General features: G+C 40.7%; 1 protein-coding gene and 1 long non-coding RNA gene across 2 annotated transcripts; one reads left to right on the forward strand and one right to left on the reverse strand.

Moving 5' to 3' along the window:
• Nucleotides 1–1,442: 1,442 nt before the first annotated feature.
• LOC136364990 (very-long-chain enoyl-CoA reductase-like) lies at nucleotides 1,443–25,560 on the forward strand. The gene is given in 17 exon segments (XM_066325228.1): nucleotides 1,443–1,711; nucleotides 1,714–1,786; nucleotides 1,789–1,889; nucleotides 1,891–1,941; nucleotides 1,943–1,981; nucleotides 11,596–11,646; nucleotides 12,147–12,198; nucleotides 12,535–12,579; nucleotides 13,878–13,981; nucleotides 16,068–16,183; nucleotides 16,292–16,397; nucleotides 21,003–21,075; nucleotides 21,169–21,212; nucleotides 22,573–22,630; nucleotides 23,142–23,230; nucleotides 24,161–24,206; nucleotides 24,306–25,560. Coding segments are annotated over 17 exon segments (1,224 nt in total). The 5' UTR covers nucleotides 1,443–1,663; the 3' UTR covers nucleotides 24,434–25,560.
• LOC136364991 (uncharacterized) lies at nucleotides 2,224–17,366 on the reverse strand. The gene is made up of 4 exons (XR_010744241.1): nucleotides 17,140–17,366; nucleotides 9,257–9,329; nucleotides 5,718–5,787; nucleotides 2,224–2,492 (listed from the first exon to the last, which is right to left on the reverse strand). It is a non-coding gene; the product is annotated as an uncharacterized lncRNA (long non-coding RNA).
• Nucleotide 25,561: the final 1 nt, after the last annotated feature.

Genomic DNA, 25,561 nt, shown 5'->3' on the forward strand with positions numbered 1-25,561 from the left:
CTGGATGAGGGGCGGGGCCGGGCTGAGATGAGGGGCCGGACCGAGGGGCGGGGCCTGTGTGAGGGGCGGGGCCGGACCGAGGGGCGGGGCCTGTGTGAGGGGCGGGGCCGGGCTCCCGGCGTCTCGCTGCGGCAGGGGCGGGGCCGTGTGTCGGTCGGCCCTGAGGGGCAGCGGCCGCGGGAGCCGGGCCCGGCGTCGCGCCCAAAGGAGTACCCGAGGCGCTGCGCGGTGGTGGCGGCCTGGGCTCGGGAACACCCCCCGAGCCGCGGCCGCGCCGGGCCGTGGCTGCTGTGCAGGCTCAGTAAATGAGTGGAGGCATCTGAATTGTGCTCGTGACTCGTTCCAGTAACAGGTAGTCGTTTGCAGACACCGAGCTATAAGGTCCAGAAAAAGCATCCAAATGCTTACCCCTTCTGGCTGTGTTAGCGTTTGGGTGAAACAATGTCAGGGCAGCACTCCAGTTTTACACCAGCTGGTTCCAGTGCAGACGCGCTGGAGTAAATCCTGAAGGATTGTGGTTTGAGGGTATTTTTTTTTAAGATGAAGGGACTTCTGGAACACCACACCCTGAACAAAATCCTTCTGTACTGGAGAGTTGAGGGGGTGGCGCTTTTTTTCTCTTTCCCCTGTAACTCCAGTTAAAGGGAACAGTGAAGGCACAAATTCTAATTTTGCTATCAGCTTCGGAAATTGAATTGTGTTTCTAACAGATTTTTCTTCCTCAAGCTGCATGTTGTGCTAATAGAGGGAACCAATTTGCATAACTTCTGTCAGTCTGAAGTACTGCCTGATCGCTTTCTGGTACAGAAGGTTAGTTTAAATGTTCTTTATATTTGTGATCTGATTAATTTTTCCTGTTGGGAAAATTTTTCATGATTCTATATGGTTACAGAGCATGTGGAAATGAAATATACTGAAAGAAATGCCAGTCTCTTTGGAAAAGCAATAATTTTGTTTCCTTTTTCTTTAGCGTAAAAATCCAGAATGTCTAACCTGGCCCAAATGTTAATTCTGCAGTCTCGGGGTTAGCTTGGGAAGCAGTGTATGCGTCCAGATTTGCTCATATTTACACTAATAATGAATAATGTCCTGTTGGGGCTTTCTGATCAGCTTTCTGGCTTTCCATAGAGGCTTTTTCTTCTGGTGAAATTTATTATTTGATATTCCATTTAAGTAGCTTTGATGGTTATAGATCTGTGCAAGAAGGTTAAATTTGGAGATAGCAGAAGGGTTTCAAACAGTATGTAGCATAAATCTTTCTGTCTAATGGAAACTTATGGCAGTGAAAATGCAATGTTCCTTTGTAGCCTGGTAGATTTTGCTGATATTTAATTACCTTAGCTCTTAAAAAAAAGATATCACTTAATGAAGACTATGTGGAGGAAAAACAGTGCCAGCTCTGTACTGCTTTATGCCATGCATGTAATCCTCAGCTGTGGCAGGAGCACGTCACAGGAGAAGGTATCTCAGCAGAGTTCTGTTGTCAGTCCAATCACCTCTGAATCATCAGTTAAACTATCAAAGAAAGAAAAGAGGATGTTTTCTAGCTTATGATCAGTTACATTTTGGCAAGTTATCTCATTAAGATACTTCAGCTCTTAAAAAAAAAATAAAAATCCTGCAGTAATTGTCAAAGAAAAAATAAATCTCTCTTCTGAATGAAATGTCACTCCCGGCGGCCGGTGCGTACTGCTCTTCTCTCGCAGTTTTCGAACACCAAGAGCTGCAGAACTTGGCTGCGCGGTGCCGGCGGTCCCGCACTGCTGCGGCTGCCCGGGGCACGGCCGGTGCTCGGCGGGCAGCGCTGCCAGCAGCCGCCCACGGGCACGGCGGGGCAGCGGCCCCGGCCCCGGGCGGGGCGGGGGGTCCGGGCGCCGCCTGATTGGCCGCAGCGCGGGGCCCCGCCGAAGGTGCCGCGGGCGGCGGCGGGGGCGGCGCGGAGGGTGCCCGCAGAATGGGCGGCAGGGCCGGCTTCTTCGAGGTGGGTGCGGACGGCGCCGGGGGCGGGGGGCGGCCGAGGCGAGGCGAGGCGAGGCGAGCCCGGGCCGGGTCCCGCAGCATCCTGCCGCCGGTGGACGGGGCTGCCCGGGCTCCTGGCGCGCTCCTCTCTCTTCCCCCTCCATCTGCATTGAAGCGCCAGGGAGCCGGAGCCACCCGCTCCGGGAAGCGACCGCCGCCGGAGCCGGGCAGAGGGGCCCGGGGGGGCACGCTGCTCCCCGGGGGTTTCCTTGGGGCGAAGGGAGCAAAAAGGCTGCCGCCTGCCCCGTCCTCCCCTTCCCCGGGCACGTTCCCCTCGCCGTTCCTGATCCCCGCGTCCCCGGTGTTCCTCGGACGTGTTCCCGGAGAGCGGGGCGGGGGGGAATCCCCGGGCTTCCCGGCGCGCTCGGGGCGCTCCGCGGAGGCGCCGGATCGATGGCTCTGGGCTTCTCGCGGGTCCTGCCTAGGGCAGCACCGCGGGCAGCCTGCGCTGGGTCGGGCAGCGCGTTCCAGCCCTACGGAGAGAGCGAGAGCGAGGAATGTTCTCGGCACCTTCTGTCCCTAACTTCTCGGAAAAACCCCATCGCCAGCCGCTGTGCACCGCGCCGGCAGCCGTCCCGCGCAGCCTTCCGGCCGGGTGCAGGCGTGGCCGCGGGCGGCAGCGCCCCCGGCTCGGCTCGGCTCGGCTCGGCTCGGCTCGGCTCGGCTCGGCTCGGCCCGGCTCGGCTCGGCTCGGCCCGGCTCGGCTCGGCCCGGCTCGGCTCGGCTCGGCTCGGCTCGGCTCGGCCCGGCTCGGCTCGGCTCGGCTCGGCTCGGCTCGGCCCGGCTCGGCTCGGCTCGGCTCGGCTCGGCCGGGCTCGGCTGGGCGGCCGGGAGCCGGCCGGGGGGTTGGTGCCCTGGCCAGAGGACGGCTCCCGGCGGGGACGGACGAGGGGCCTCTGCTAGCACGGTGCGCTCGATCTTGAGTGGGGAACGAAAAACAGCCGGGGAGAGTTCAGTACAGTCGGCTCCTTGTGCTTACAGAAAGCGCAGAGTAACGTGCACCTGGGGAGCTTCAAGGGTAACGTCTCATCCACTTATATAAACAGCCACACCGACTCTGCTAACTAATTCTCTGCTAGAATTAGTTAGGCTGGCTAATACAAAAAATCTTAAGAGTGGCTTGTATTACAAAACCAGGTCTGTACAAGCTAAATGACAGCAATGCTGAATGTGTTTCTGCAGGCTTATACTTGGGTTTCTCAATCACGACTTACCTAAAAAAAATGCACAGCGGGAGGAATGTTCCTCCCCTCGTGCAAATTACAAAGCAGTTGTTATAAAGAAACAGAATCCAAAGCCATCTGAAAATCGTCTACTCCTTTAGTAACTTACCATGACCTAAAAGTTCAGACTTTACTTTTCAAAGCTATAAAAATGATCCAGACATCGCAATTCAGCAAAATAAACTGCCTCTAGCTCTTTTGGGTGTGAGGTAGGCGCCTGCACCGTGCTTTTTCCTTGGCAGTGTTGACTTTCCAGGATATTTTTTTAGGAAAAACAACCAAGTTTTTACTGCCTCGTGGGTTTCTAGCAGTGAGGTAGAATTCAAACTGCTGTGAGATCCAAATGCAGGAGCAGGCACATATGTAACACCCTCCTGATTGCCTTCGGTCACTTCAGGTTTGCTCTTCTGCCTCAGACCTATTTGAGCTCCTAAAGAGCGCTAGTTACTAGAAGACCTTAAAAGCACGGACATCATTATTGTTACCTGATTCTGCAGATGGGGAAACACACAAAAGTTGAATGACCTGCTCAGTCTCACTACAGGACAGGACACTATTGCAGGACAATAGCAAGAGATGCGGGTCTTTTAAGTCCTAAATCAAGATCTTGTGTTCAAGCAACACTAATGCAAACTCAGCATGATTCATGAATTTACATGACAGCCTTGTATGTCTTAGTCCTTTTTTTTTTATAGCAGATAATGGGTGGAAACAAATTTGCCCAGCTCATCCAATGTGTGAGCTGTCTCAGGGGTATGATGTGGACAAACACTGCCTAAGTAACATTAGCAGTGCAGTTGCCTATTGCGCTGATCTCCCTGGTTTGCTTTCTGCTACAAATTCATTGACTTTGACTCCTGAATTGCATTTCCCCACCACACATTCAAAGCTGAGCTATATAAAGAGAGAAGGTGAGTGTCCCACCTCTCTCAGTAGTTCCTGGGGAGGGAAGGCAGACTCTCTACTGCTGTTACAAACTTAAACGTTCCCTCTTTGAGGAACTGTATATGTTTGTACTTTCCCTTATACATGTATAATATAATTATTATATAATAACATACCATTTGCCCTTTACTGTTCTTCTGTGGTGCTTCTGATAAGAATCACAAATCACTACACAATCACCAAACTCTCATGTTTACTTCAGGTGTTGGTACGTTTCTACTTTCACCTCATTTTTTATCACTAATAGCTCAGAAGAAGCTTCTCAAGGACAACTATAAATAAATACGCATATACTTGAAAATACTGCACCTGATAATTTGAAGAGATTCAACTCCAAAGACTGAGAGATGTATGATAGAGACTTGTATCTAGATTAATGTGCTTTAGGAGTGCTCATTTCTCTAAGTCACATAGAGAACAACTCTTCTGACATATTTGACATTTGTTTCAGAGCTTATGATACCGTTTATCCTAACAGTGCCTGTTTTGCTCCTTTCCATAGGAGGGATGCCTATGTGATATGCTCAGGTGTAAATGTCTCCAGAGCTCTGAAGTTAGGCTAATGAATTGTACCATTTCTTTTTACTTGACAGGTTTGGGTCTCCAAAAGCATTTCATATAAAGAAAATAGTATGGTGTTCTGACTTCCTAGAGAAAAGATACTTGAAGAAATATATTCATACTGTAGAAAATTAGTGTCACAAGAGCCACACTTGTACTTTTGCTTCCTTAACTGGTTTGGATGATAAGTGCCTTTTGTGAGCAATGATACCCAAAAATGTTTTGGAATCTTCACTCCCTGATGATAGATTGAATTGACATGTGCAGTACAGTCTAAAAGCAATAAGGTACTGGCCTCCCTTGTTGGCATTTAAAGTTCCCTCCCTCTTCTGTCTGTGATGAAAACCCTCTGAATGTAAGGGGGGTGGTGGCTGCTGTCTGGCTGGCATGGCTGAGATGTCGCAGCTCTTGTTACAAAGGCTTCTCCCTCTCAGAGCTATGCTGTCTAAAGCCTCATCAAGTAAGAGCACTGAGAGCAAGTGCTAAAAGCAGGACTGCAGAACATTTCAAGATGCTGTATCGTCCAAGAATTGCCAGAAAGACAAGGCTACATATGAGATATTTGAACAGTCATTTAAAGGGACAACTGAAAATTGCCCTGTTGTTTGAAGACATCTGCTCTGTTTTCATAAGTAACACTAAAGATTATTATCACAGAAAGAGATGAGATGACAGGACAAACGTTATCCCTTACTCTTCTCTCACTACTTTTCCCCACACTTACCAACACTTCAACACTCAGTTGTACTGCTTTACTTAGAAGACAGCAAGTTGTCTTTTTTCTCTGTGAAGCTTGAGAGAGAAACTTAATTTTGTATAGGAGAAGATAATAGTAAAACATTAATTGGCAGGAAGAACCTGGAGCTATTCAGAATTCAAAGGCTTCATTTGAAATTAAAAGTCTTATATTAGGGGAAAAATGGGCTTCTTTAAAGTATATTTTAAAAAATATCAGTTTTCTAAGTTCACCTGTCTATATAAGGTCTCTAAAATTCCCAAGGTTTCCAGTCTTCCTTCGATTCCTTCCCATCCTCCAGCCCTATCAAAAGAGCAGACTCATCCTTGATGCTGCTACATAAAAAAAGGAGAAAAACGCAAAAAAACCCCTTTAAATTTCTTCAATTCCATGTCAAAAGCATATATTTTATATACATTTTGACATGCCTACACCAAATTATGCATGAAGAGTAGTAATGAAACTAGAAATACCGAAGTTTGATAATGCAAATCACAGTGCTGACACAAAGATGTGATTGTGATTTCCCAAAGAATTTGTAGAACTCTTCTACCTGAATATTGCCATTGTAGAAAATAACCACCATAAACAAAAGCCCCAAGGCAGTGAATATTCTCTTGCAGAAGGGAAGGGCTATGCAGTGGTGTTGAAAAACCTGGATGTCTCCTTAGCGTTGAGTCAAAGCTGGCTCAGGTTCTCAGATGGAGGCACTCCAATGTGCTTCATAGTGACAGTGATACTCAGTGAATGATGGGACTTCTCAGTATGCCTGGGAAATTGGCAACATGCAGCTCTGTGTTAGCCAGAGCAAGTAAATACACACCAAGTCAGTATTAGCTGGTGGAGGTTCCTTTTCATCTTGTGTATCCTCTTGAAAGATCTCATAGTAGTAAAAGCTGGAAAGTTTTAGTAGATTTTCAAGAGCCAGAATTCACTGTGAATGCTTTAACGACTTTTCCTTTCTTGAAAAATAAATCAGCCTCCCACCCCAAGTGAACAGACCTTCCTTTTCCTTCCTGACTGTTTTATGCTGACTCATTTTATCTCTGTCAATTATATAAATGGATTTGTCTCTCTGAAGGATGAACATTTGTCACTCTACCTGTTATCACCCTTAGGCCCAGGACACCAAAGCAGCTTGGGTTTTGCAGTGTGTTTGGGTTAGGCACCCAGCTCCAAGATCAGATAGGACAATTTGGTGAGAGTATCCATGTTTACTACAACTCTTATCTTTTTGCTGTGTGGTATCCCAAAAGGCATCTGCTGTAGAGAAATACTGAACAAAATGATAATGGAAGGGAGCCGTGATAAAAGGAGCCCAGAGAGACAGAAATTCAGGCTTTCTCTTTGGTAGGAGACTGCCCTTTCCACTGAAGCCGTCTCCTGCCTGTACTTTTTGGTCTGCCTGTAGGAGAAATGGGGAATGGCAAAAGACATTCCAGTGCAATTTTCCCACTTCCTGGCAGTGTGTCTAACTATTACACATAAAGCACGCTCACCTCCTTTGCTGACAGTTTAGTTTCATTCAGAAAGAATCTAAATGCTGTGCATTGTGCTGACCTTGGGATAACGATGCTTACTGGATCAATATCCTGGGGGATTTAGATGAGAGCATGTCTAACTAGCAAATCAGAAACAGGTGGAAGAAATAAAAATGTAGTATGGATTGTCAATACAGGTCAAACACTGGTGCTCACTGGCTTGCTGAAGAGCAGAACTTAGGAAGCTGAGGAGTAAATACCTAGTGTATCTCTTGTGAACCTGTAAATGTTAGACATCTAAAATCTACAAAAGTGAAAATTCATTTTAGAAAACCCTTTGGGTATGGGCATCACTGTATAACTTTATATACAGTGAAATAATGCAATAAGATTCTAGTCTCATGAAACATGAGCCATTGCTTCAGAGGTAGGGATTTGTTTAGCTGGGCTACTTAGAGAATAAGGTTCAGTACTCCACAGGTAAGATGATGAAATTTTGCTTTGTGGTTGAACATTTGCCTTGGTTCTGGCTTGGGAATTTCTCCCATGGCATGTGGCCAAGCTGTGAGACTCCCTGCCTCAGGACTGTTTACACAGGTTTAAAAGGCAAATGGATGAACTAGTTGAGGAAAGAAATCCATGAAAAGTTATGTAGTTATTAAATACATAGGCAGCACTTCTGGTGCAGGAAAATCAAAATCACTGTGTCTGTCTCTTCCCTTTCCCTCAGTCACTACATTCTTGCCTTGTTTTATTACTTTTTCTGAGTCACCTACTGCTGGCTGTTTCAGAAAGAGCCAATTCTAGATAGGTCCTTAGACCCATCCTCTGTTACATTTTGTACCTTTTGGTGCAAGAGAAGCTTCAGACTGAGAGTCAATTGTAAAGCAGCAGCACAAACAGAATTGTCAGTGTAAGTACACTTACAGCAATCACCCTTTGGCTTAACTCTTGACTTGAAGAAAATTCTTGTATGCTCTAGTGTGAGATCACTAAGGCATGCTTACTCCCTTCAGAAACAACACACTCTACCAGAAAAGTCAAAGATATAGAGAAAATGAATAATTCTATGGGAAAATGTCTAGAAAGATTCAGTTAGGACTGTGGCAACCACTGGATTGTTTTTTTAAGAGTTAAATTAAAAGAAACTGATTTATGTAAGCATTCTAACAGTTCAGGGAGAATTCATTCTGCATTGCTCTTTCTCAGACTGGTTGGTTCCTGTACTATTAAATAAAATTTTTTAAACTGAGTAATTTAAAAAGAAATCAATACAATATATGTTTATGTCAGTGCTTATAAAACCTCACTCATATTTACTCAATCTGCTGATTACAAATGGTTTCAAATTAAACTTCTAAGATGCACAGACATGATAAATGTGTTGGTATTTCTGTAATAGTTATTGCATCATTTTTGAAGATCTGTCGATCCTTTAGCACTTTAGCTACGGCTTTAAACTGCAAGAATTCAAGTGACTAAATTTTTGTAATCCTATTACAGAGACACTGCATCTTAAAAACTCTTTTAAAACACTTTGCTCAGCTGTTTTTCTCTTATGAATACTTTCTTGTCTTTTATTTTACCTTTTTATTTTCTGAATAAAAATTTAACAGCTGAATGTACTTTGCTCTGCTCATGCTGTATATTGATTATTCTTTGCCCTCAACCTGTTTGTGTTCTAACCATTAATAATCAAGATTTTTTCTTTTACTAATGATGCTATTGATCTTTAAATCCTTATGCAATAGAACAAATTTGTCTTCTAAACATCGAAGATACATATTTGTAGTTGCTTATAAAGTTGCTTTTTAATGTCTTGCACAAATGTGCCTATTGATTAAGTTCTCCTCTAAGTAGTCTCAGAGAAGCTGTAGTTAAAAATGTTTTTAAAAATGCACCAAATAATTTGACTGTAAGTCTTACTTCACTAATGCAGGCCAACAGTTGGTGTCCTATTGTGCTAAATGCTTTGAAAACACAATGAAATTAAAGTTCTCTGAGCCAAACAATTTATGTTTAAAAGAGATGATATCCATCAGTAAGTGTTCCAAGAACAGATTTCCCAGGATTCTAAAAGCTGTTGCCAACCAATACATTAACTGCCTTGGTGCTGTGCCTCAAGGCTGGAAACACTGTGTTCAGTGCTTTGGTGCTTCATGGCATTGGCCAGGATGTTCAGGAATGACCATTTCTTGCTTTGGATCAGGCTTTTCTGTCCCTTGTGCAGGGAACATCTACACTGGGGATGTTCTGATAAATCTAAGAGGCATGATAGAGGAAGCAGTCACCTTGCTTTCAGTCTGTTGTTGCACAATTTGCTATGGACTGGAGTGGAATCTAAAGCTGTGTTCTGGCAGCCATCTGAAAGGGAAAGAATGATATTTGCTTAGATCTCGAAAGTAATTGAAAGTAAATTAAATGTTTGAAGTGGGGGAGAAAAAAAAGAAACATTGAGCAATTTAGGTGGCAGGAGCCTTGTGCAAATCATGCAGTCCAACTACTGCTCAAAGCAGATACAGCCAGATCAGATGGCAATGGGTCATGTCCAGTCCAGTTTTAAATGTCTCCAAGAATGGAGATTCCACATCCTCCCTAAGCAACTTCTAATATTTGGCCTAGCTCATGGTGAAAAAAATTCCTTGTGTCTGGATTTTCTCCTATTGCATCCAGACACATTCCCTCTCACTATTATCTCTGTGCATCTCCAAGAAGAATCTGGATCCATCATCTCTATGGGTTTCCTTTAGGTATTTGCATGGACCAGTACAGGCAAGTATGACAGTTTGGCATTTGAAAGAATTGTGCTGGAACAGAACCAAATAACAGTAAATAACATCTTGGATGATTTATTTGTTTGTTTTCCAGACTGATTCTAAAGGTTCACAGAGATTGTAGAGCCACTCCCATGAAAACCACAGAGCAGAAGAAAAACTCTGTAATTTTCAGTCTGGTCTTGTGCATAACCAGAATTACTCAACTAAAATACCATAGGTGGCAGAATGATACTTAAACCACTGTAATTGACCTGGAGAATATCTCTCTATTACAACCACTGAAGGCTGTAGATCAAAACTGCCCCTGGGGATTCTGATAAAAAATGTATATATTTGGGTTGGGTATGGAATGGGAAGGACACTACTAAAAGTGTAGGCACTGCTTCAGTCTGCAGGGCAGCCCAGTGGTATTCATTGACAAAAGAGCTTTGAGATACATCAAAGGTTTCAATAGTCCTTGTAGCAACTTGGCATCAGAAGGGACAAAAAGGGGTTTAGAGCCTCCTCTCTGCCCTGTACTTGTTCTGTGGACTTCAATGTCAGAACTCATTTCTGGGAAAGGAATCAGCTTCATTTGCTTCCTCATGGAGATTTCACACAAGCAGACATTAAAACTGGAAATGTGTGTTATTTCAAATATAAAAAAATCAATGGAAAACATATCCTAACAATCCATCATATACTTGTTACGTATAACAAAGGAGGAACAGCACATATCTCCTTCAATGTCCCAGTTAGAGCTTAAAATGCACAGGCAGAAAATATCATGGCATTAGTGTTCCTAGTGGAGATCAGATTTGATAGGTGTGATGAGCTGAAGTGCTCCATTGCTGCGCCAAAAGAAAAAGAACCCTTTGGGACAAGTGAAACAAGGAAATAAGATACTCCAACCAAGTGATCTCTTCAAAACAGCCCTCTGAGAAAGATACAGGAGTGTGACTCCTATTTTTAGTGAGGAATCATATTTAAAGTCTGATGTTAATCTATTCTCTTGGTCAGTTAATACCAAACATAATTAATGCTAGATGTTTATATAAAAACCCCAACAACTGCAGTGAGGTTTAGGGAGCTGCTGCAACTGGGCTTTGAAATGTCTGGGGACTTTTCTGCTTGGCTGTTGATCAAAATAATTTTGCCAAAGTGCCATTTGATCATGGAAATAAACTGCTCTTTTCTTTTCAGAGCTATATCTAAACCTCTGCTTGGAATATAAAATGCTAATATGTAGTTAATAAAACAGGTGATCTAAGAGGCAAGAGTAACACTAACTATTCCTATAACAAATGTTTACATGTTTGTGAAACCCAGATATTTAGCTGCATTTGTTCATTATGTCCACCAATATTTTCCATTCTCCTTGCAATTAAAATGTTCTGGGAACAATGCACAATAATCTTCAAGCTTTATATACTCAGAGTGTTTGCTTATATGCATATATAGATACATTTTTTTCTCAAACTCTTTCTGATTTTATGAATCATAAAATTACTATTTCTTAGTGATTCCTGTGAAACTTCTCTATTCCTTACTTGTTCCTCTTGCTTTTCATAAGAAAATACCAAGATCACTCTTTGGATCAAAAACTTAGCTACTTCTGCTACTGAATATAGCCAATTAGACAATTAATTTGGCTTTTTTTTTTTTTTTTTTTTCCCCCAAGTTTTGGAACTTGTTGATTGAAGCTGTCTCTTGAGAACATCAAAGTTTTTAACTCAATTCACAGATCAGCGAAAAATGATCTCTTACTCTGAGAGTCACAATGATTATGAATTTGGCAATCAACTAAGAGTTTGCACATTATATAGCAAATAATGATTAATTAATGAATGATTAATGATTTTGTGTCCTCTCAGGTGGAAATCCTTGATTGGGAGACAAAGAAACAGCTATGCTTCCTAGATAAGGTAAACAAAAATCTGCTTAAAAGGATAGGTGACTTTTTTAGAAATTATTAACTTTTCTTAAGTGAATTTGGTGTTTATGAAGGCTATTTCCTTCCTCCTGGTAGCCTTTCCTTGGCCACTTGCAATGATTATGCAAACTTCATACTGATTACAGTGTATTTCAGCCCTTTTCCAGAAGGAGCTTTTGGGCAAAAAGGACAGCTTCAGTTGCTTTACTAAGAGGGTGCCAGTTGTGTGGTGCTGAGAAGCCATCAAATTGTCAAATTGCTGTAGTAGTAACTCTTGATCACTGCTAGAGAAGCTGCCTCTGAAATAGGTGCGAAAAATTGTCCTGCCTTTTTCCTGACAGTTCTTTGAATCCTTCATGCCAAGGCTAGACATCTTTAAAAAATAGTTACATTGTCTATCTAAGTCACATTTCTATTTGGCTTATTAGTGTTACACCTAGTAGTTGTCTTTCAAAATATGCATCTTATATTTACAATATTTTTGTTGCCTAGGTGGAACCAAATGCTACAATTAGAGAGATCAGATTGATGTTCCATAAATTATGTGAGTATAACTTCTGCAGCGGCTCACATCACATCAGAATGTCCAGTACATAAATAGGAAAAAAATACATAATTTGAAATGTGATATACACAGACATAATGCTGATAACCTGCACATGAATGTGATCACAGTGAGATTTAAGTAAAATTATTTTATCCTATCCTGATACAGCTTTGTATTTTTTTTTCTGCTGCATAAATAATCACCTATATTAGTGTTGAATAAATATTTATAAAAACCTTTAAACAAAGCTCATCTTGTTGTATTACACTCCTTATAGTAGTGGATGATCCAAAGTGAACATTGTATATCACACAATTCTGTATGGTCTTACAGATCCTCGGTGGTACCCAGCAAGGCAGTCAATAAAACTTGATCCAAGTAAGTACTTGTGAAGTCTGGAGTAACTAAATTCTGAGCAGGGCCCTGGCATGAAAAATGTATCAGCACTTAAGAATCTGTTTCCAGCTATGTTAATTAGCACTGTGAAGGCTGAAGAGACTCCAGAACAAATACAATTCTTTGGAAGTAAACACAGTCCCACCCTGGTGCTTGGTAATTAACTCAGGAGTTTGCACATTGTTCCAATGCACTTTCTAACTGCTGAGCACTGTTGCTTTCCAGAGAGGTAGCACAGGATCTAGCTGTTCACTGCCCTTAGCTGCAGTGAAATGGTCTCCATGATGATGCTCTGCTGGGAGTACCAAAAAGGGCTCCGAGTTTGAGCTATCAATTCACATAATCCTCTGCTCTCAGGCAGGAATTACAGTTCTTTTGAGGGAAGCTGATGCAGAACACATTGCTGTGGACATAGCAATTGCTGACAAAGCTGATGACAGCTGGCTGACTTCATTTATACATGTGTAGGTAATGCTACTAGAAGCCTCTCACATGGCCTGAGTCCACAAAAGAAAGTCTAATTGCCAAGCTGTGTTAATTCATCTTAGCTAAAATATAACACTTTCTTCCTTCGCTTTCATTAAGGATAATTTTATTTAAACAGTTCCTTAAAAGTATGCTGGTGAAGATTTGCTCATTGTGTAAAATCTATCCATGGAAAACAGATGTATGATTATCATATTTCCTTCTTTGAAGGTCTCCTGTGTCAGATTCCTCTATGAATTTAAATAGTGAGACTTAGCATGAGAAAATGCTGGCCTTCTAGAGATTCCTCCAAAATGCCTCCTAGGCATTAAAAGCTCAAGTGCTTTTTCAGCTGGTTGTGTGGGAAAAGAAAGGCATTGAGAATTTCTGTAGGAGAGTTTTCCAAACACAGCTTATCCTATCTCATGTTTGTCTGATGACGAGCAGTGAGAAGAGCGGAAGAGGGGAGAGACAGAGAGGTGCAGCTGACCAGGAGGTCAGTGAACTGTGATAAAGGGCATTGCCCCATCAACAAATTCTGCTGTTAGCAGTGATGAAGCAAGTCTACTAGACCAGGCAGGCATATAGGATTGAGAATTCTCTTAGCTGTTTTGGTGTGAATAGAGGGTCCAGGTTTATGTGTGATTACAAGGATAAATAAAAATTAAGTGTAAATATTCTTGATCTATTTAATGAGATTCCAATAAACCCACATCACATCAAGGAGTCTCATAGATAAAGCACCATATAAAGCTAGTATGCTACCAAAGTGGACTTGAATGTCACTAAGATGTAATTACTTCTTTCCTTCTCAGAAGGAAAGTCCCTGAGGGATGAAGAAATCCTGCAGCACCTCCCTGTTGGCACAACTGCTACCTTATACTTTAAAGATTTAGGGCCACAGATAGGATGGACTACGGTGAGCTCTGCTTTGAGTCTGAGCCATTTTAATGGCTAATTTTCCACAGTTAATCCTTACATCACTTTTTGTTTCTCTCCAATATTTCTGCATGATGTCTGCTCTGATAGTGGATGCAGGCGATGAGTCCTCATTGCTTCAGTTCATTTAATCAGGGAAAGCAGTAACAGATTGAATGCCTATTTAGTTCCCTAGGACTGTGAACTTTAGTTCCCAGGAGCAGTGGAAAACCTGCTGCAGGGTATGCTGGCTCTACAGAACTAAAATGCAGGTTGTCAAATGGATGTCTACTGCAAAATCATTAGGGACTAGGTATGTAAATGCCTTTGGCAATGTGCCTCACAGGACTGTACTCCTGTGGGTTTGTCCTGCAAAGAGGCACAGGAGCAACTTCACATATCAGTATTTGAAGTGACTTCAGCAAGAAAATACTTAAAAGTATGTCTTTAAAAGACTTCAAAAGCTGTCTACATGTGACTCTGTCCCAGGATGCCAGTGATGGGCTAATGACAGCTGGTAATTTCTTTGATATTAGCAGCCATCCCCAAAGACCTTGCATATTTACTGTCTTAGCTCAAATGCAAATTTTATCACAACCCACTTGGCAGGCAACACAGCACTGCTGCTTATGCAGTGAGGTGACCAATGACCCTTCTAGCTCTCTAGAAGGTCCTTGCTGCACAGTGTTACACAGTAGTTCCAATAAACAGCATGATGTTAAGAGAAAAGTACCTTGTAATTTAAAGGCATATTTACCATTTATTAGGCATGAGTAATTAATAAAACCTTGTGTTGATTACAAATAGCAAAGACAACCTTAATAGAAGGTAAAATAAAGTCAAATATGTTCTCCAAGACTGAGTCTTCACATCTTTTCTTTGGATGCGGTGCTGATAAATCAAGCAGCTATTACCCAATCCAAAAAACCAGGAAGACAGACAAAAACTTCTGATGGCAGTGTAGACTTCAAGACACACATGCATTAATATACACCGAAATATCATAGTGCAGAGTAAGACTTCTACCATTTCATAATCTTTTGCATTCTGTTCTCCCTAGCCTTCAAGCTACTTCATTCAAATATAAGCCAACAAATACTTCAGTATTATCAAATCAAAAAGATGAGCTTTTCATTTACAAGCAAACCTGATCTTTGCCAGAGAAAATGCTGATCACAACAGAGTCAATAACCCAGCTTTTCTGAGTATCAAAGTAACTCTAAACACATTAGAGAACTGGGATTGTTTGGGTTTCTTTTTTTGTTTGCTTTCTTTTGTTGTTGGGTTTTTGTTTGTTTGTTTGTGACAGAAGTACAATCAATTTCCCTTCTTTCTCTGTAAGTGAAGTATGGACCTACCTTCCTCACTTATAGATGGGTGAAAAATACAGCTGTTAATATTTGGTCCAAAGTTAACTTCAATTTAAAGTGAGGTTCCTAAGAAATACGCACCTATCTGAAATGAGGTCAAGTTAGAGAATAGCTTCTCTGGTTTCCTCTCTTTTTTTCCCCTTTCTTTTTATTTTCCTTCTAGTATTCCAATTAGAGCCTGTTTGAACATAGAATGAAATTATTGCTTCCCAGGACAACTGCTGTGCTAACTGTTCACACAGATGGGGTCACTGTGAATACTTACGAGCTGTGTTTCCAGTTCAAACAAAATTCATTCAGTAGAAGCAGAACTGCTATTTCTCAAGACAAATGCTTCACCAAATTTCATTTTAAACCAAAATAAAGCAACAGCTTTTGAGTGCAAGAGAAGGGTGAGAGCTGTATAAATGTAACATGCATGCATATTTGTCATGATCTCTGGGCTGCCATTATTATCTTTTCGTACCCATACTGTGTTGCTGCACCGGCAATGGCTGTTTGAATGCAACTGAGGCAAATCATTGCAAAATATTTATGTGCATGGCTGCCAGTTTCATAGCCCAAGCCCAAACCTTCTACTACTCCCTCCCTGCCTCCCTTAATGCTGTTCTTGATGCGTGGAGATGTTTATCCCACTGCATTAGTTATCATCACAAAGAAACCAAAGCAAGACTGTAATCTAATTCAGCTGTCTAATTATCTTCTCTCTTTTTGCAGGTATTTTTGATAGAATATACAGGTCCATTGTTCATCTATTTTCTGTTTTATTTCCGCATGACTTTTGTCTATGGACTGGATGAGAGGTTTACATCAAGTCCGCACCCAGTAGTTAAGTAAGTCCGTTTGCAGACTTTGAGAAGCATTTCTCTAGTCTTACTCCAAATGTCTTGCCACACTTGCTTTTTAAGTACTCTTAAATGCTTTTGTCTCACTGTTTCTAGCTTGGCATGTATCTGCCATTCTTTCCACTACATCAAAAGGTTGATTGAAACAGTATTTGTTCATCGGTTCTCCCGTGGGACTATGCCACTGAGGAATATTGTGAAGGTAAACTGTCAGAATCTATCCACATCTGCCCTTACAAATCCAGCCTAGCCAGCCTATGCTCTGCCTCTGCACCACAGACATTTTGTGTGGCTTTTGTAGCAATGCACAGCAAATCTCACCCATTAAGCTGCAGTTCTTTCAGAAGATTTCTTAATGTCACTGTTGTATAACCCACATGCTGTCATACTGTCAGTAATATTATAGAAGCTTCCTTACTTTTTAGAATTTTAAACCTTCAGCATACCCTTCCTTTTCACTCAGCTAGGTCCTTGGGTGTAGCCCTGGTTCATGCCTGACATGTTTTGGTTTCTGAAATTCCTTTCCCAGGGAACTTTCTGTAAGCAAGAGACATACTTTGGTAATGGCAAGAATGTTTACGTGTTTTCTCCTAGGAAGGGCTCCTCTTGATGTCCCTCTGGTTTGACCAATGTGATTGAAGAGGTTTGTCTTCTTGTCACCAATCGAATTGGCCTGTATAAAATACTACAAAAGGAGAAACGCTTCCCAGAAATAAAGCAGTCACCTTTTCAGCCTTCTGAGGCCAGAGTCTTTGTGTCATTGTGGTGTACAATTGTGACACTTGGGTGTGGATATTTTAGTAACAAGTTAACTTTAAAATTAGTCCAGGCAGGCACAATGGTGGGAGAGCTGCTTTAAAAAAATACATCTATTTTTGTAACAATCATTTTATATCTGCTTTGCCCCTAAAATTCTCTTAGTTGTTAAGGAAGTGTTAATTTACCTTTGATCCAATGCAAAGCAGCTTAGTTGTTCTGCATTTTCTTCCCCACAGCAGCATTCCCTAATGTCACCAGTGCTGCTGTGGCACAGGGCAGCTCTTGGGGTGTAGACTCTGTTTCCTGGGTATCTGAGAAGTAGTACAGTGACTGCATGGTTATGCATAAGCTGTAGTTATTTTACAAATGTTTGCAACAGAGAACACACTAGTAGTCAAAAGTACACCTTACTCTAAGGAAGACAAGAAATTATCAACTGGAAAAACATTTGGGAATTTTTAACATTTGGGATTTAGACAGTTCCAATTTGCATTATTACAGTGATACTTGTAGCAGCTGAAGCTCTATCTTATGGCTAACTCCTTACAGCTGTCCAGTGGCTCTGGTCCTTCAGGTGATAGCTTTGTGCTTTCAGGAAAGGAGAATCTGTATTGGAGCAGTGGCCCTCCAAAAGAATTCTCCCTAGAAATTTATTGTGACTCCTGCAGCAAGAGTTGTTAAACGTTTGCAGATCTCATTCTTGACACAACAGATCTTGCAGATCTCTTGTTTTTGACTCAACAGTAGCTAATGCATGCTAAAGAACAGATAAATTAGCAACTTTACCTTGAAAAAACAAGCAGTGTGATAATTATTTTTCTTACTGCCATCTCTGACAACTACTTGCTCCTTTCAGACCACACAAACTGTTGTTGCTAAAATTGACATTTGTACCAGTCATTCTAATCACTATCTCTTTTCCATCTTCTCAGACTGGTGGCTCTTGCTTTCATCTGTAAAGTTACTCACAGTTCTTAGTCTACCTGCTTAACAATGCTTGAGTTTGATTTGCTTTTAGGATTTTATTGGCCTTGGTGGTTTTATTCTAAAATTGTGCCAGTGCAAAAAACATCCTTTTTCCGTTTTTCCATGACAAGTGGTAGACAAAGCTTCTTTCAGGGTTTGATCACGTACACAGCAGATGCAGATAGATAGCTTATTTCTGAAGTGCAGTGGAATGCTCTGTGTACAGGAGACATTTCAGTCTCAATAAACAGAAATCTGAGATGGGAATTGATGAGAGATGTGATTTTCATCCTTTTTTCCCAAATAGAACTAGGAATAAATTATGCCCTACAATGCAGCAGTTTCACCAAAAGCAGAGCATACTAACACAGTATAATTTTTTCTAAGATAAGTGATTTTTCTAGGCATTGGAAAGGTAGAATAACTGATTTATCTGGACCTAGTAAACAACTCCTTAGGCTGAATAAAGTAGAGGCTAATACAAAAATTGTGTGGTGATAAAGGAACTAATTGAAAGAAGGATAATTATGGTTGTGCCAAAAAAAAGTATCAGTCAGACCTTTAATAATAGGGAAGTACTAGTAGAATTCCTCAAGAGATTAGTCTCCTGATTGGTCTTACATAGTCTTTCTTTACCCATGAACATTTTTGTGAGTAAAAAGAAGGGATATCATCACTTTGTAGAAAAACATCTGGAGGAAAGATAACACTAGATCTAAATAAATACTATTTAAACCAGAAGACAATAGAAGAAGACAAACAGAAGGGTTCATACTGGTCGTTAATAAACATAGGCAGGATATGCAGAGCTATGGATTGTCAATTGCAGTAGAGAAGACGAAAGTCCTAACCATAAGTTTGGAAACTTAGGAATAATTTATTTATGGGATCCCTGCAATATCTGAACTTGTCCCACAGCATTACAATAAATTGTTTTAAAGCTTTATTATTCAAGATTCACAGAAACTCTTTCTTCTTTCTGAGTGAGTTTATGAAGTCTGTATGTTCCTATCTGAACCTCACTGGAAGCTCTGTATGAACAGTAAGGATTCAAGTGGCAGCTGGACATTTACAAATGTTACTGTTAAGCTCTTTAGCAGTGGTAGACCCCACTCATCTTAAAGCTCATTTTTTATAACTGAGGAATACTCTTGCAGTAAATTGTGTTCTTTGGCTGAAGAGCATTTGTTCAGTTTAATTACAACATGTATTTTTGGGGACTGAGCCATGATAATCATTTAATGTTACTTCACTGAAATCCATTGCCATATGTTTCATCCTGTGCCAAGCCTTGAAGCTAGGAGGTTTTTCTGAAGATGCCTTTCCAAGATTGTAAGAAACTGTTTCCACCTAAGTTTGTACAGCAATGAGTAAATTGTAAGTGCCTGTTGAAGAAGGTAGTGTTAGGGAGGAAGCAATAGTTTATGGATAGGACACTACCTCCTATTTTGTCTCCCCCTGGAATCATTCTTTGGGTTCTGCTGCATTTCCTGGGGGAAAATGAAGTAATCGGAGGGAAGTTATTTATTTTTTCTGCTCATTCATCCCACCTGATTTGTGATTACTGGTTAATAATTGGCTCTTTCTCATCAGTTATCTCTTATACAATCTCAGAGCAAGGACATACTAAGTGCTTGTATTACAGCATACCAAAAGGGTGTCCATTTTGTCTGAGGTCTCTGGGAACTCCAATGGTTCAATTAACCCTAAGAAGAAAGTGGAAATGCAACTGAATGTTTGATACAACTGTTTGCAACAGATGAGGGGGCACCAGCATTTTCAGAAAAATGCACCATCAGGCACTGCAGTCAGCTAGTGCAGGTTGGAGTCGCTGAGGTAATCACTTTTCCAGGGTATTATTGCTATAAATGCAGTTCTGGTATATACAGGGGGAAAAGACTGCAAAATTCAAAGCAAAAAAAAAAAGTGCCAGTCAGGACAGTAAAAAATGCAGCCTTGGATGGGATTTTTGCCTGCATGAGCAGGAAAGGAAGAGGTGAAGGAGAAAGCAGAAACACCTAGAAATGTCTAAGGTATAGGAACCCATTTGGAAGGCCAAGAAAGAGGACCAGAAAGAGTAAGAGGACCTTACCAGAAAGGGTGCTTCTGGTAGGAAGGAAGAGGATCTGAGTTTACTCAAAATTGCAAAGACGATGCAAGGAAAGATAAGGCAAAGAAAACAACAGAGGAAGTGGTGAAAGAAGGATTAAGAGCTCAGTCGTGGTCTTGCTGAAGTCCAGTTGATAAACAAGCATACCCTAATTCATCAAAACCCGAGGAACTAGGTTGGGTAAAAGAGGACTCAACTGATGAGAGGCAAATGTATGAATTGTTGATGAGTGTCAGAAAATGAGTGTCAAAAAAACCCCACAGGAGGCAGGGCCAAGGAGGCCAAATAAGAGGTAAAGATTGTAATTGTAAGTAGTTTTTTCATGGATGAAACCTATGAACAAGAACTGAAATTGTTCAGGAATAAGTCAGTCCAGGCATTAGTGACAGCTGTTATCAGAGTTTAGAGAGTGGAAACTGCATCGCAGAAACACAAGGACAGCAGCAGAAGGGACAAATGAGACAAATCGCAGTGAAAGTGCAGGGGAAAGCATCAGGCAGGAAAAGTTAAAGCATGGGAAAGAAAGAAACTGATGGGATGAAGGAGGACAGGAGGTTGGGGAGTGCAAAATAATAAGCAGAGAAGAGAGGACAGTACCCACATCTGGTCTTACAGTCTCAGGGGTCAGCAAAACTAGTTTCTCTTTAACATACAGTCTGTATGCACTTCGACTTTGCCCAGTGGCTTGCCAGACAAGATAATATTCTTTTCAGTTGTATGATCATACTTCCTAAAACTGGTAATAAACTTAACAGCTCCAAGATATTTTAGAGGAAATCTTCTCTATTAGCACTACTTCCTTTCTTATTTCCTGTTACTTGTTCCCACCTACCACACTTAGTGCTGCCATTTTTTTTGTTGTATTATCAGCAAGTTGAAGAATTGTCCCGATTCATTGTTATCAACAGTCCTTGCAGTGAATATTGGCCTAAAAGACTATACTAAAACGAAGAAAAATTGCTTATTTTTCAGAACTGCTTGTATTACTGGGGATTTGCAGCTTGGCTTGCGTATTACATCAATCATCCTCTTTACACTCCTCCTTGTAAGTAGCAAAACAACCCTCAATGATTTAAGTATTTTGTGTATGTGCTCTGTGTACTAGTACTAATGACATGCAAACTTTTTTTTTTAATAGCTTATGGGAAAAAACAGATAAATTTTGCTGTGATCATGTTTCTGGTAGGTTTCTTGCTTTTTCTATGAAATGCTAAAATATTTGGCTTTATTTCTTCTGTCATAAAAGTGGAGGAGTGAGTAGGATGAGCAGATACTTAGAACGTGGACATTTGAGACCTACTACTAAAGCTGACCACTTAAAGCAAAACAGATAAATCCATCAGTTTTTAATGTGGTTTTGTACACAAAGGAATATTTTGGTTCAATGTCCATTCATAGACTAGGATATTTATTGGCTGGGATGATCTCTCATAATCTTTAAACATTTGTGACCCTGTGTTTAAAAGCCAGTGAGTTTGTTTTGTGAACTGTTTATTGAGTGTTAAGAATCACAGCAAGTCATAAATCTCAGACAACTAGCCCACTAAGAGAGTATATTGCTGATAACTTCCAGTGATAAAGTTTCATTTTGCTGAGCTTCAAAACCTGTTTACAGCTTTCTTTATGATTCAAGATTCTTCAGTCACTGTTCATTCTCACAATTCCTAGGAACATTTCATACATGCAGAAGCAGTCAGTGTAGCCAATAAAGATGTACCTCCGTACAAAGACTTTCCCTCTGCATGTGTAACTTGTTTAGAACATCAGCTGTTCACTTGCTTTGACAAGCTCATCACTGGTGACTGCAGAATCCCAAAGCAGCTTCCCAGGATGAAACTTCTGTGAGGTCATAATCTATTCACATTTTATAGAAACTCCATAACTGAAAGCACAGAGCTGGGAATAAAACTCAGGAGCTCTGACCACTAGTCATTTGCTGTAGTAGTTGGGCATTGCAGACACTGGACACTGTCCATATGAATGGGTCATTTGAATACACTCTCTTCGTAATTGATTGGGGAAGCAGTCTTTAAATCCAGTGAAGGAAGCTGGGTCAATTATATTCCATGATTCATATCAATTATACTCTAGAGAAAAAAAAACCTATTTAGAGACCAAACTGTATCTTCCTTGGGATTTTAATAACTTTTGAGGAACCAAGACTATGCAAATAACTTTGTGGATGTTTTTACAGGCATAAGAATGATCAAAAGCTAAAGCAAGTATCTCCCAAGTTCACTTCTATCCCCTGTGTTTATTTAGTTTTCAAGGGGATTATGTAAGTAATACATTTGATCTTTTGGACATTTGGTCCACATTTTCTGAAAAATATCATAAATATATAACAATATAATATGGACTCATATAAGAACAAAGACATTTCATCCTTGTGTCAGCAATCTTAGTTAAAGATATTTATTATGTTTATGATAGATTATTTTCCTTTTCTTAAATATTTTAAAGAACCCCAGGAAATAACAAAAGGAAGAAAAACAAATAGAAGGGAAGAACATTTTTAACTCTGTCATACTTTTTCTTGCAGCTGTGTGAAGCTGGAAATTTTTCCATTCACGTTGCACTCAGTGACCTCCGGAGAAATGGTAAAAACTGCATCATCATTTTTCAGTTTTGCACAGCCATTCAGTTCACTCCTTCAATTACTCTGCTTCAGGAAGGGCCTGATCCTGGGGGTGTTCATACCTGTCAGCTGACTGCTGTGGGAGCACAGGTTGCTCAGCACTGTAGAGATTGGATTCTAAGGGAAATCAGACAGTGCAAGGACTCTGACATCAGACTGTTGAACAGCACTTCTTATTTTAAACAAATCCTTATTGTTTTGGGCTGGGTTGCCTTGGGGGAGCAGCTACGTTGGTTATACTGCCAGTGCCAAAGGATACAGTGCTGCTACAAGCTATGTTTTGGTGAGCACAGGAAGGTTCTCTCACAGCTATCCTATTCCTCTTGTGAGTCCAGAGGACATCCTGTCTTCCCACATCCTGTTTGTCCTTCTGACAGTCATGAGACACAAAAGTAGGCAGAGCTGGGTTGTCTTTACAGGAAACAATGTATTTAGGAGTGTGAATATTTTGTGGTTTGTTTTCTAATCTATAGGACCCAAAACCTGTAAGATCCCATATCCAACAAAGAATCCTTTCACATGGCTGTTTTTCTTTGTATCTTGCCCTAACTATACATATGAGGTATGTATTTTCAAACAAGATGTTCAGATTTTAGTTTCGATGAATATATTTTTTGTTTCTTTTAGAATATTTTACATGGAGGATACCTCTGAAACTGTTCAGCTCAGTGCATTTCACCTCCTTCCCTAAATCCCATGAAATCAGGCTGTGGACAAGAATTTGTCTGTTCTTACTCCCCTCCCTTGCTGAATGTACTGATGTGACTGACCTTACACAGACAGCCCTGACCATGGGCCAGTTGCCACTGAACATGTGTTGCAATGAGGGGATGGAGGTGTCTGGTGGATTTATAACATAAGAGCCTAGAAATATCACTGCAAGGAGGAAGATAGTGGCCAGGCAAATAAAAGATATTGTGATAGAGAAAATAAGCCAAAGTAGTCTTTTCTATTTTCTTAAGTTACATGATCACTTGTGTTAGTGGTGACTGCTTTAGGAATTTTCATCAGTTTATCATTTCATATTCCTTAGTCACGAACTGTACTCCTGACTAAGTTCAAAAGCAGATAAAGTCAATGCAACTCAGTGTAACATTCATTCTTGCAAAGAAGGACAGTGTCAGGTTTAAAATTCAGTGGAGATAAACAGATGTTAATGAGAACAGCATTGAGCCTTGGGCTATAGAAAGTTACCATTCCTAACAATAATGGAGGTCTGAGGAATACAAATTAGGCAGAGAAACAGGAAGGACACTGTTTTAATGCTTAAAATTTTGTCATTGTAGTATTTGGGGAAGCAAATATGAAGATTTTGTTTGTGATAATAAGGCACTGTTCACCTTTTTGGCTAAAGGTTATTAACAGTAGAAATGGATCTGGCTGACCTTGATTTTTTTATTTACCTATACTAGGACAAGGTTATTTTGATCAATAGAGAGATAAATGCAAATGCTGTCACCAGAAATATTTTAAATTTCCTTGGCCAAAACAGGTGGGGACCTGGATCAGTTTCACTATCATGACTCAGTGTGTTCCAGGTGAGTAATGTTTTGGTACTTCAACCTGAAGTGATGTCAGCAGCAAGAGCATGTTTTTAGTCTGATAATGAAATGTATCTTTTTCCCCCTTCCTTCCAGTGGGACTGTTCACCTTGCTTTGCTTCATTCAGATGACAATCTGGGCAAAGGATAAACACTGCACCTACTTACGAGAATTCAAGGATTATCCAAGTCATAGAATGCCAATTATTCCCTTTTTGTTGTAAGAAAAGAAGGCTGAATTTGAATATTGCACAGAACTTCAGGAAGAAAAGCCTCATAAAGGTCCTGCCAAATAAATGAATTAATTAAAAGGATTTTGGTGCATGTTGAATCTCCACTGCTAAGGGAAATTGTGTGCACTTGAAAGCTAGACTTCCTTACACTCAAGAATTCTCAACTCAGAAGCACCTTAAAAAATAAGGCTTCGTTGCACAGCTAAAAAAAAAAAAAAAAAGCCCCTGCAGTTCACTGTAACGTGACTTAGATTTTTCTGTACTAGTCTGTTTAGATTGATGGATCAGAGATCCTGAGAAGTCTGTGATGAAAAGCAGCTCCAAATTTAGCAGTGGCATTCTGCAAGACAGAAGTACACTGGAATGAGGACTCACCAGCTAACTACCAGAGCTCAGTTCAGCCAGCATGGCCAGCTGGCCTCAGGACAGTTGCATGATCTGCCTTCTTTGACTTGAAGAGAGTGTGCTGCCTGGAGGCAGGTGCTTTGTAACAGATAACATTACCAAAGAATATGAATGGTTCATGGAATAAAGAAATAGGCAATATCTCAAAAACCTGATTTGGGTCTAACCCCTAATTTGCCAAAAGAGTCTGAAGTAAGAAGTATTTGTAGTATTTGTGAATGTGATATCCTGTTCTGGGGTTCTTTGTCTGTTTTTGGTCTTCTTCATTAGTAGCTTGCATAGTAAATAAGATTCAGAAGCAATCTAACCTATGCCATATTTTGATATCTGATCTGTTTTGATATAACATCTTATGATACTAATCAACCTTTTACCCAGCATTTTACATCAGGCTTCCCTAAGTAGTTTTTAATACACTTTGTAAATACATGAAGTGACTGCTAGTCCTTGGAATGCTTTTCCTATTTTTGGAGCCAGGGAGAAAAATCAGCTTCATTTTGGACTTCCTGTGTTTTCTTTGTCACAGGAAGTTCTGTGGGATTTAGTTGTGTTTTGTGTAGATCTAGTAAAAAAAGGCTATTGAAATCTATCTGAATGACATTTTAAAGAAGCTATTTTAGAATATGAAGAAAATGCATAGATACTGTTTTGTTTCATAATTAATTTATTTATCTACCATAGATGTATAGAAAGATTTTTGAAACTATTTGTAAG

Source organism: Sylvia atricapilla, chromosome 9 (genome assembly GCF_009819655.1).
Source record: "Sylvia atricapilla isolate bSylAtr1 chromosome 9, bSylAtr1.pri, whole genome shotgun sequence".
In the NCBI taxonomy this organism is placed as follows: domain Eukaryota; kingdom Metazoa; phylum Chordata; class Aves; order Passeriformes; family Sylviidae; genus Sylvia; species Sylvia atricapilla.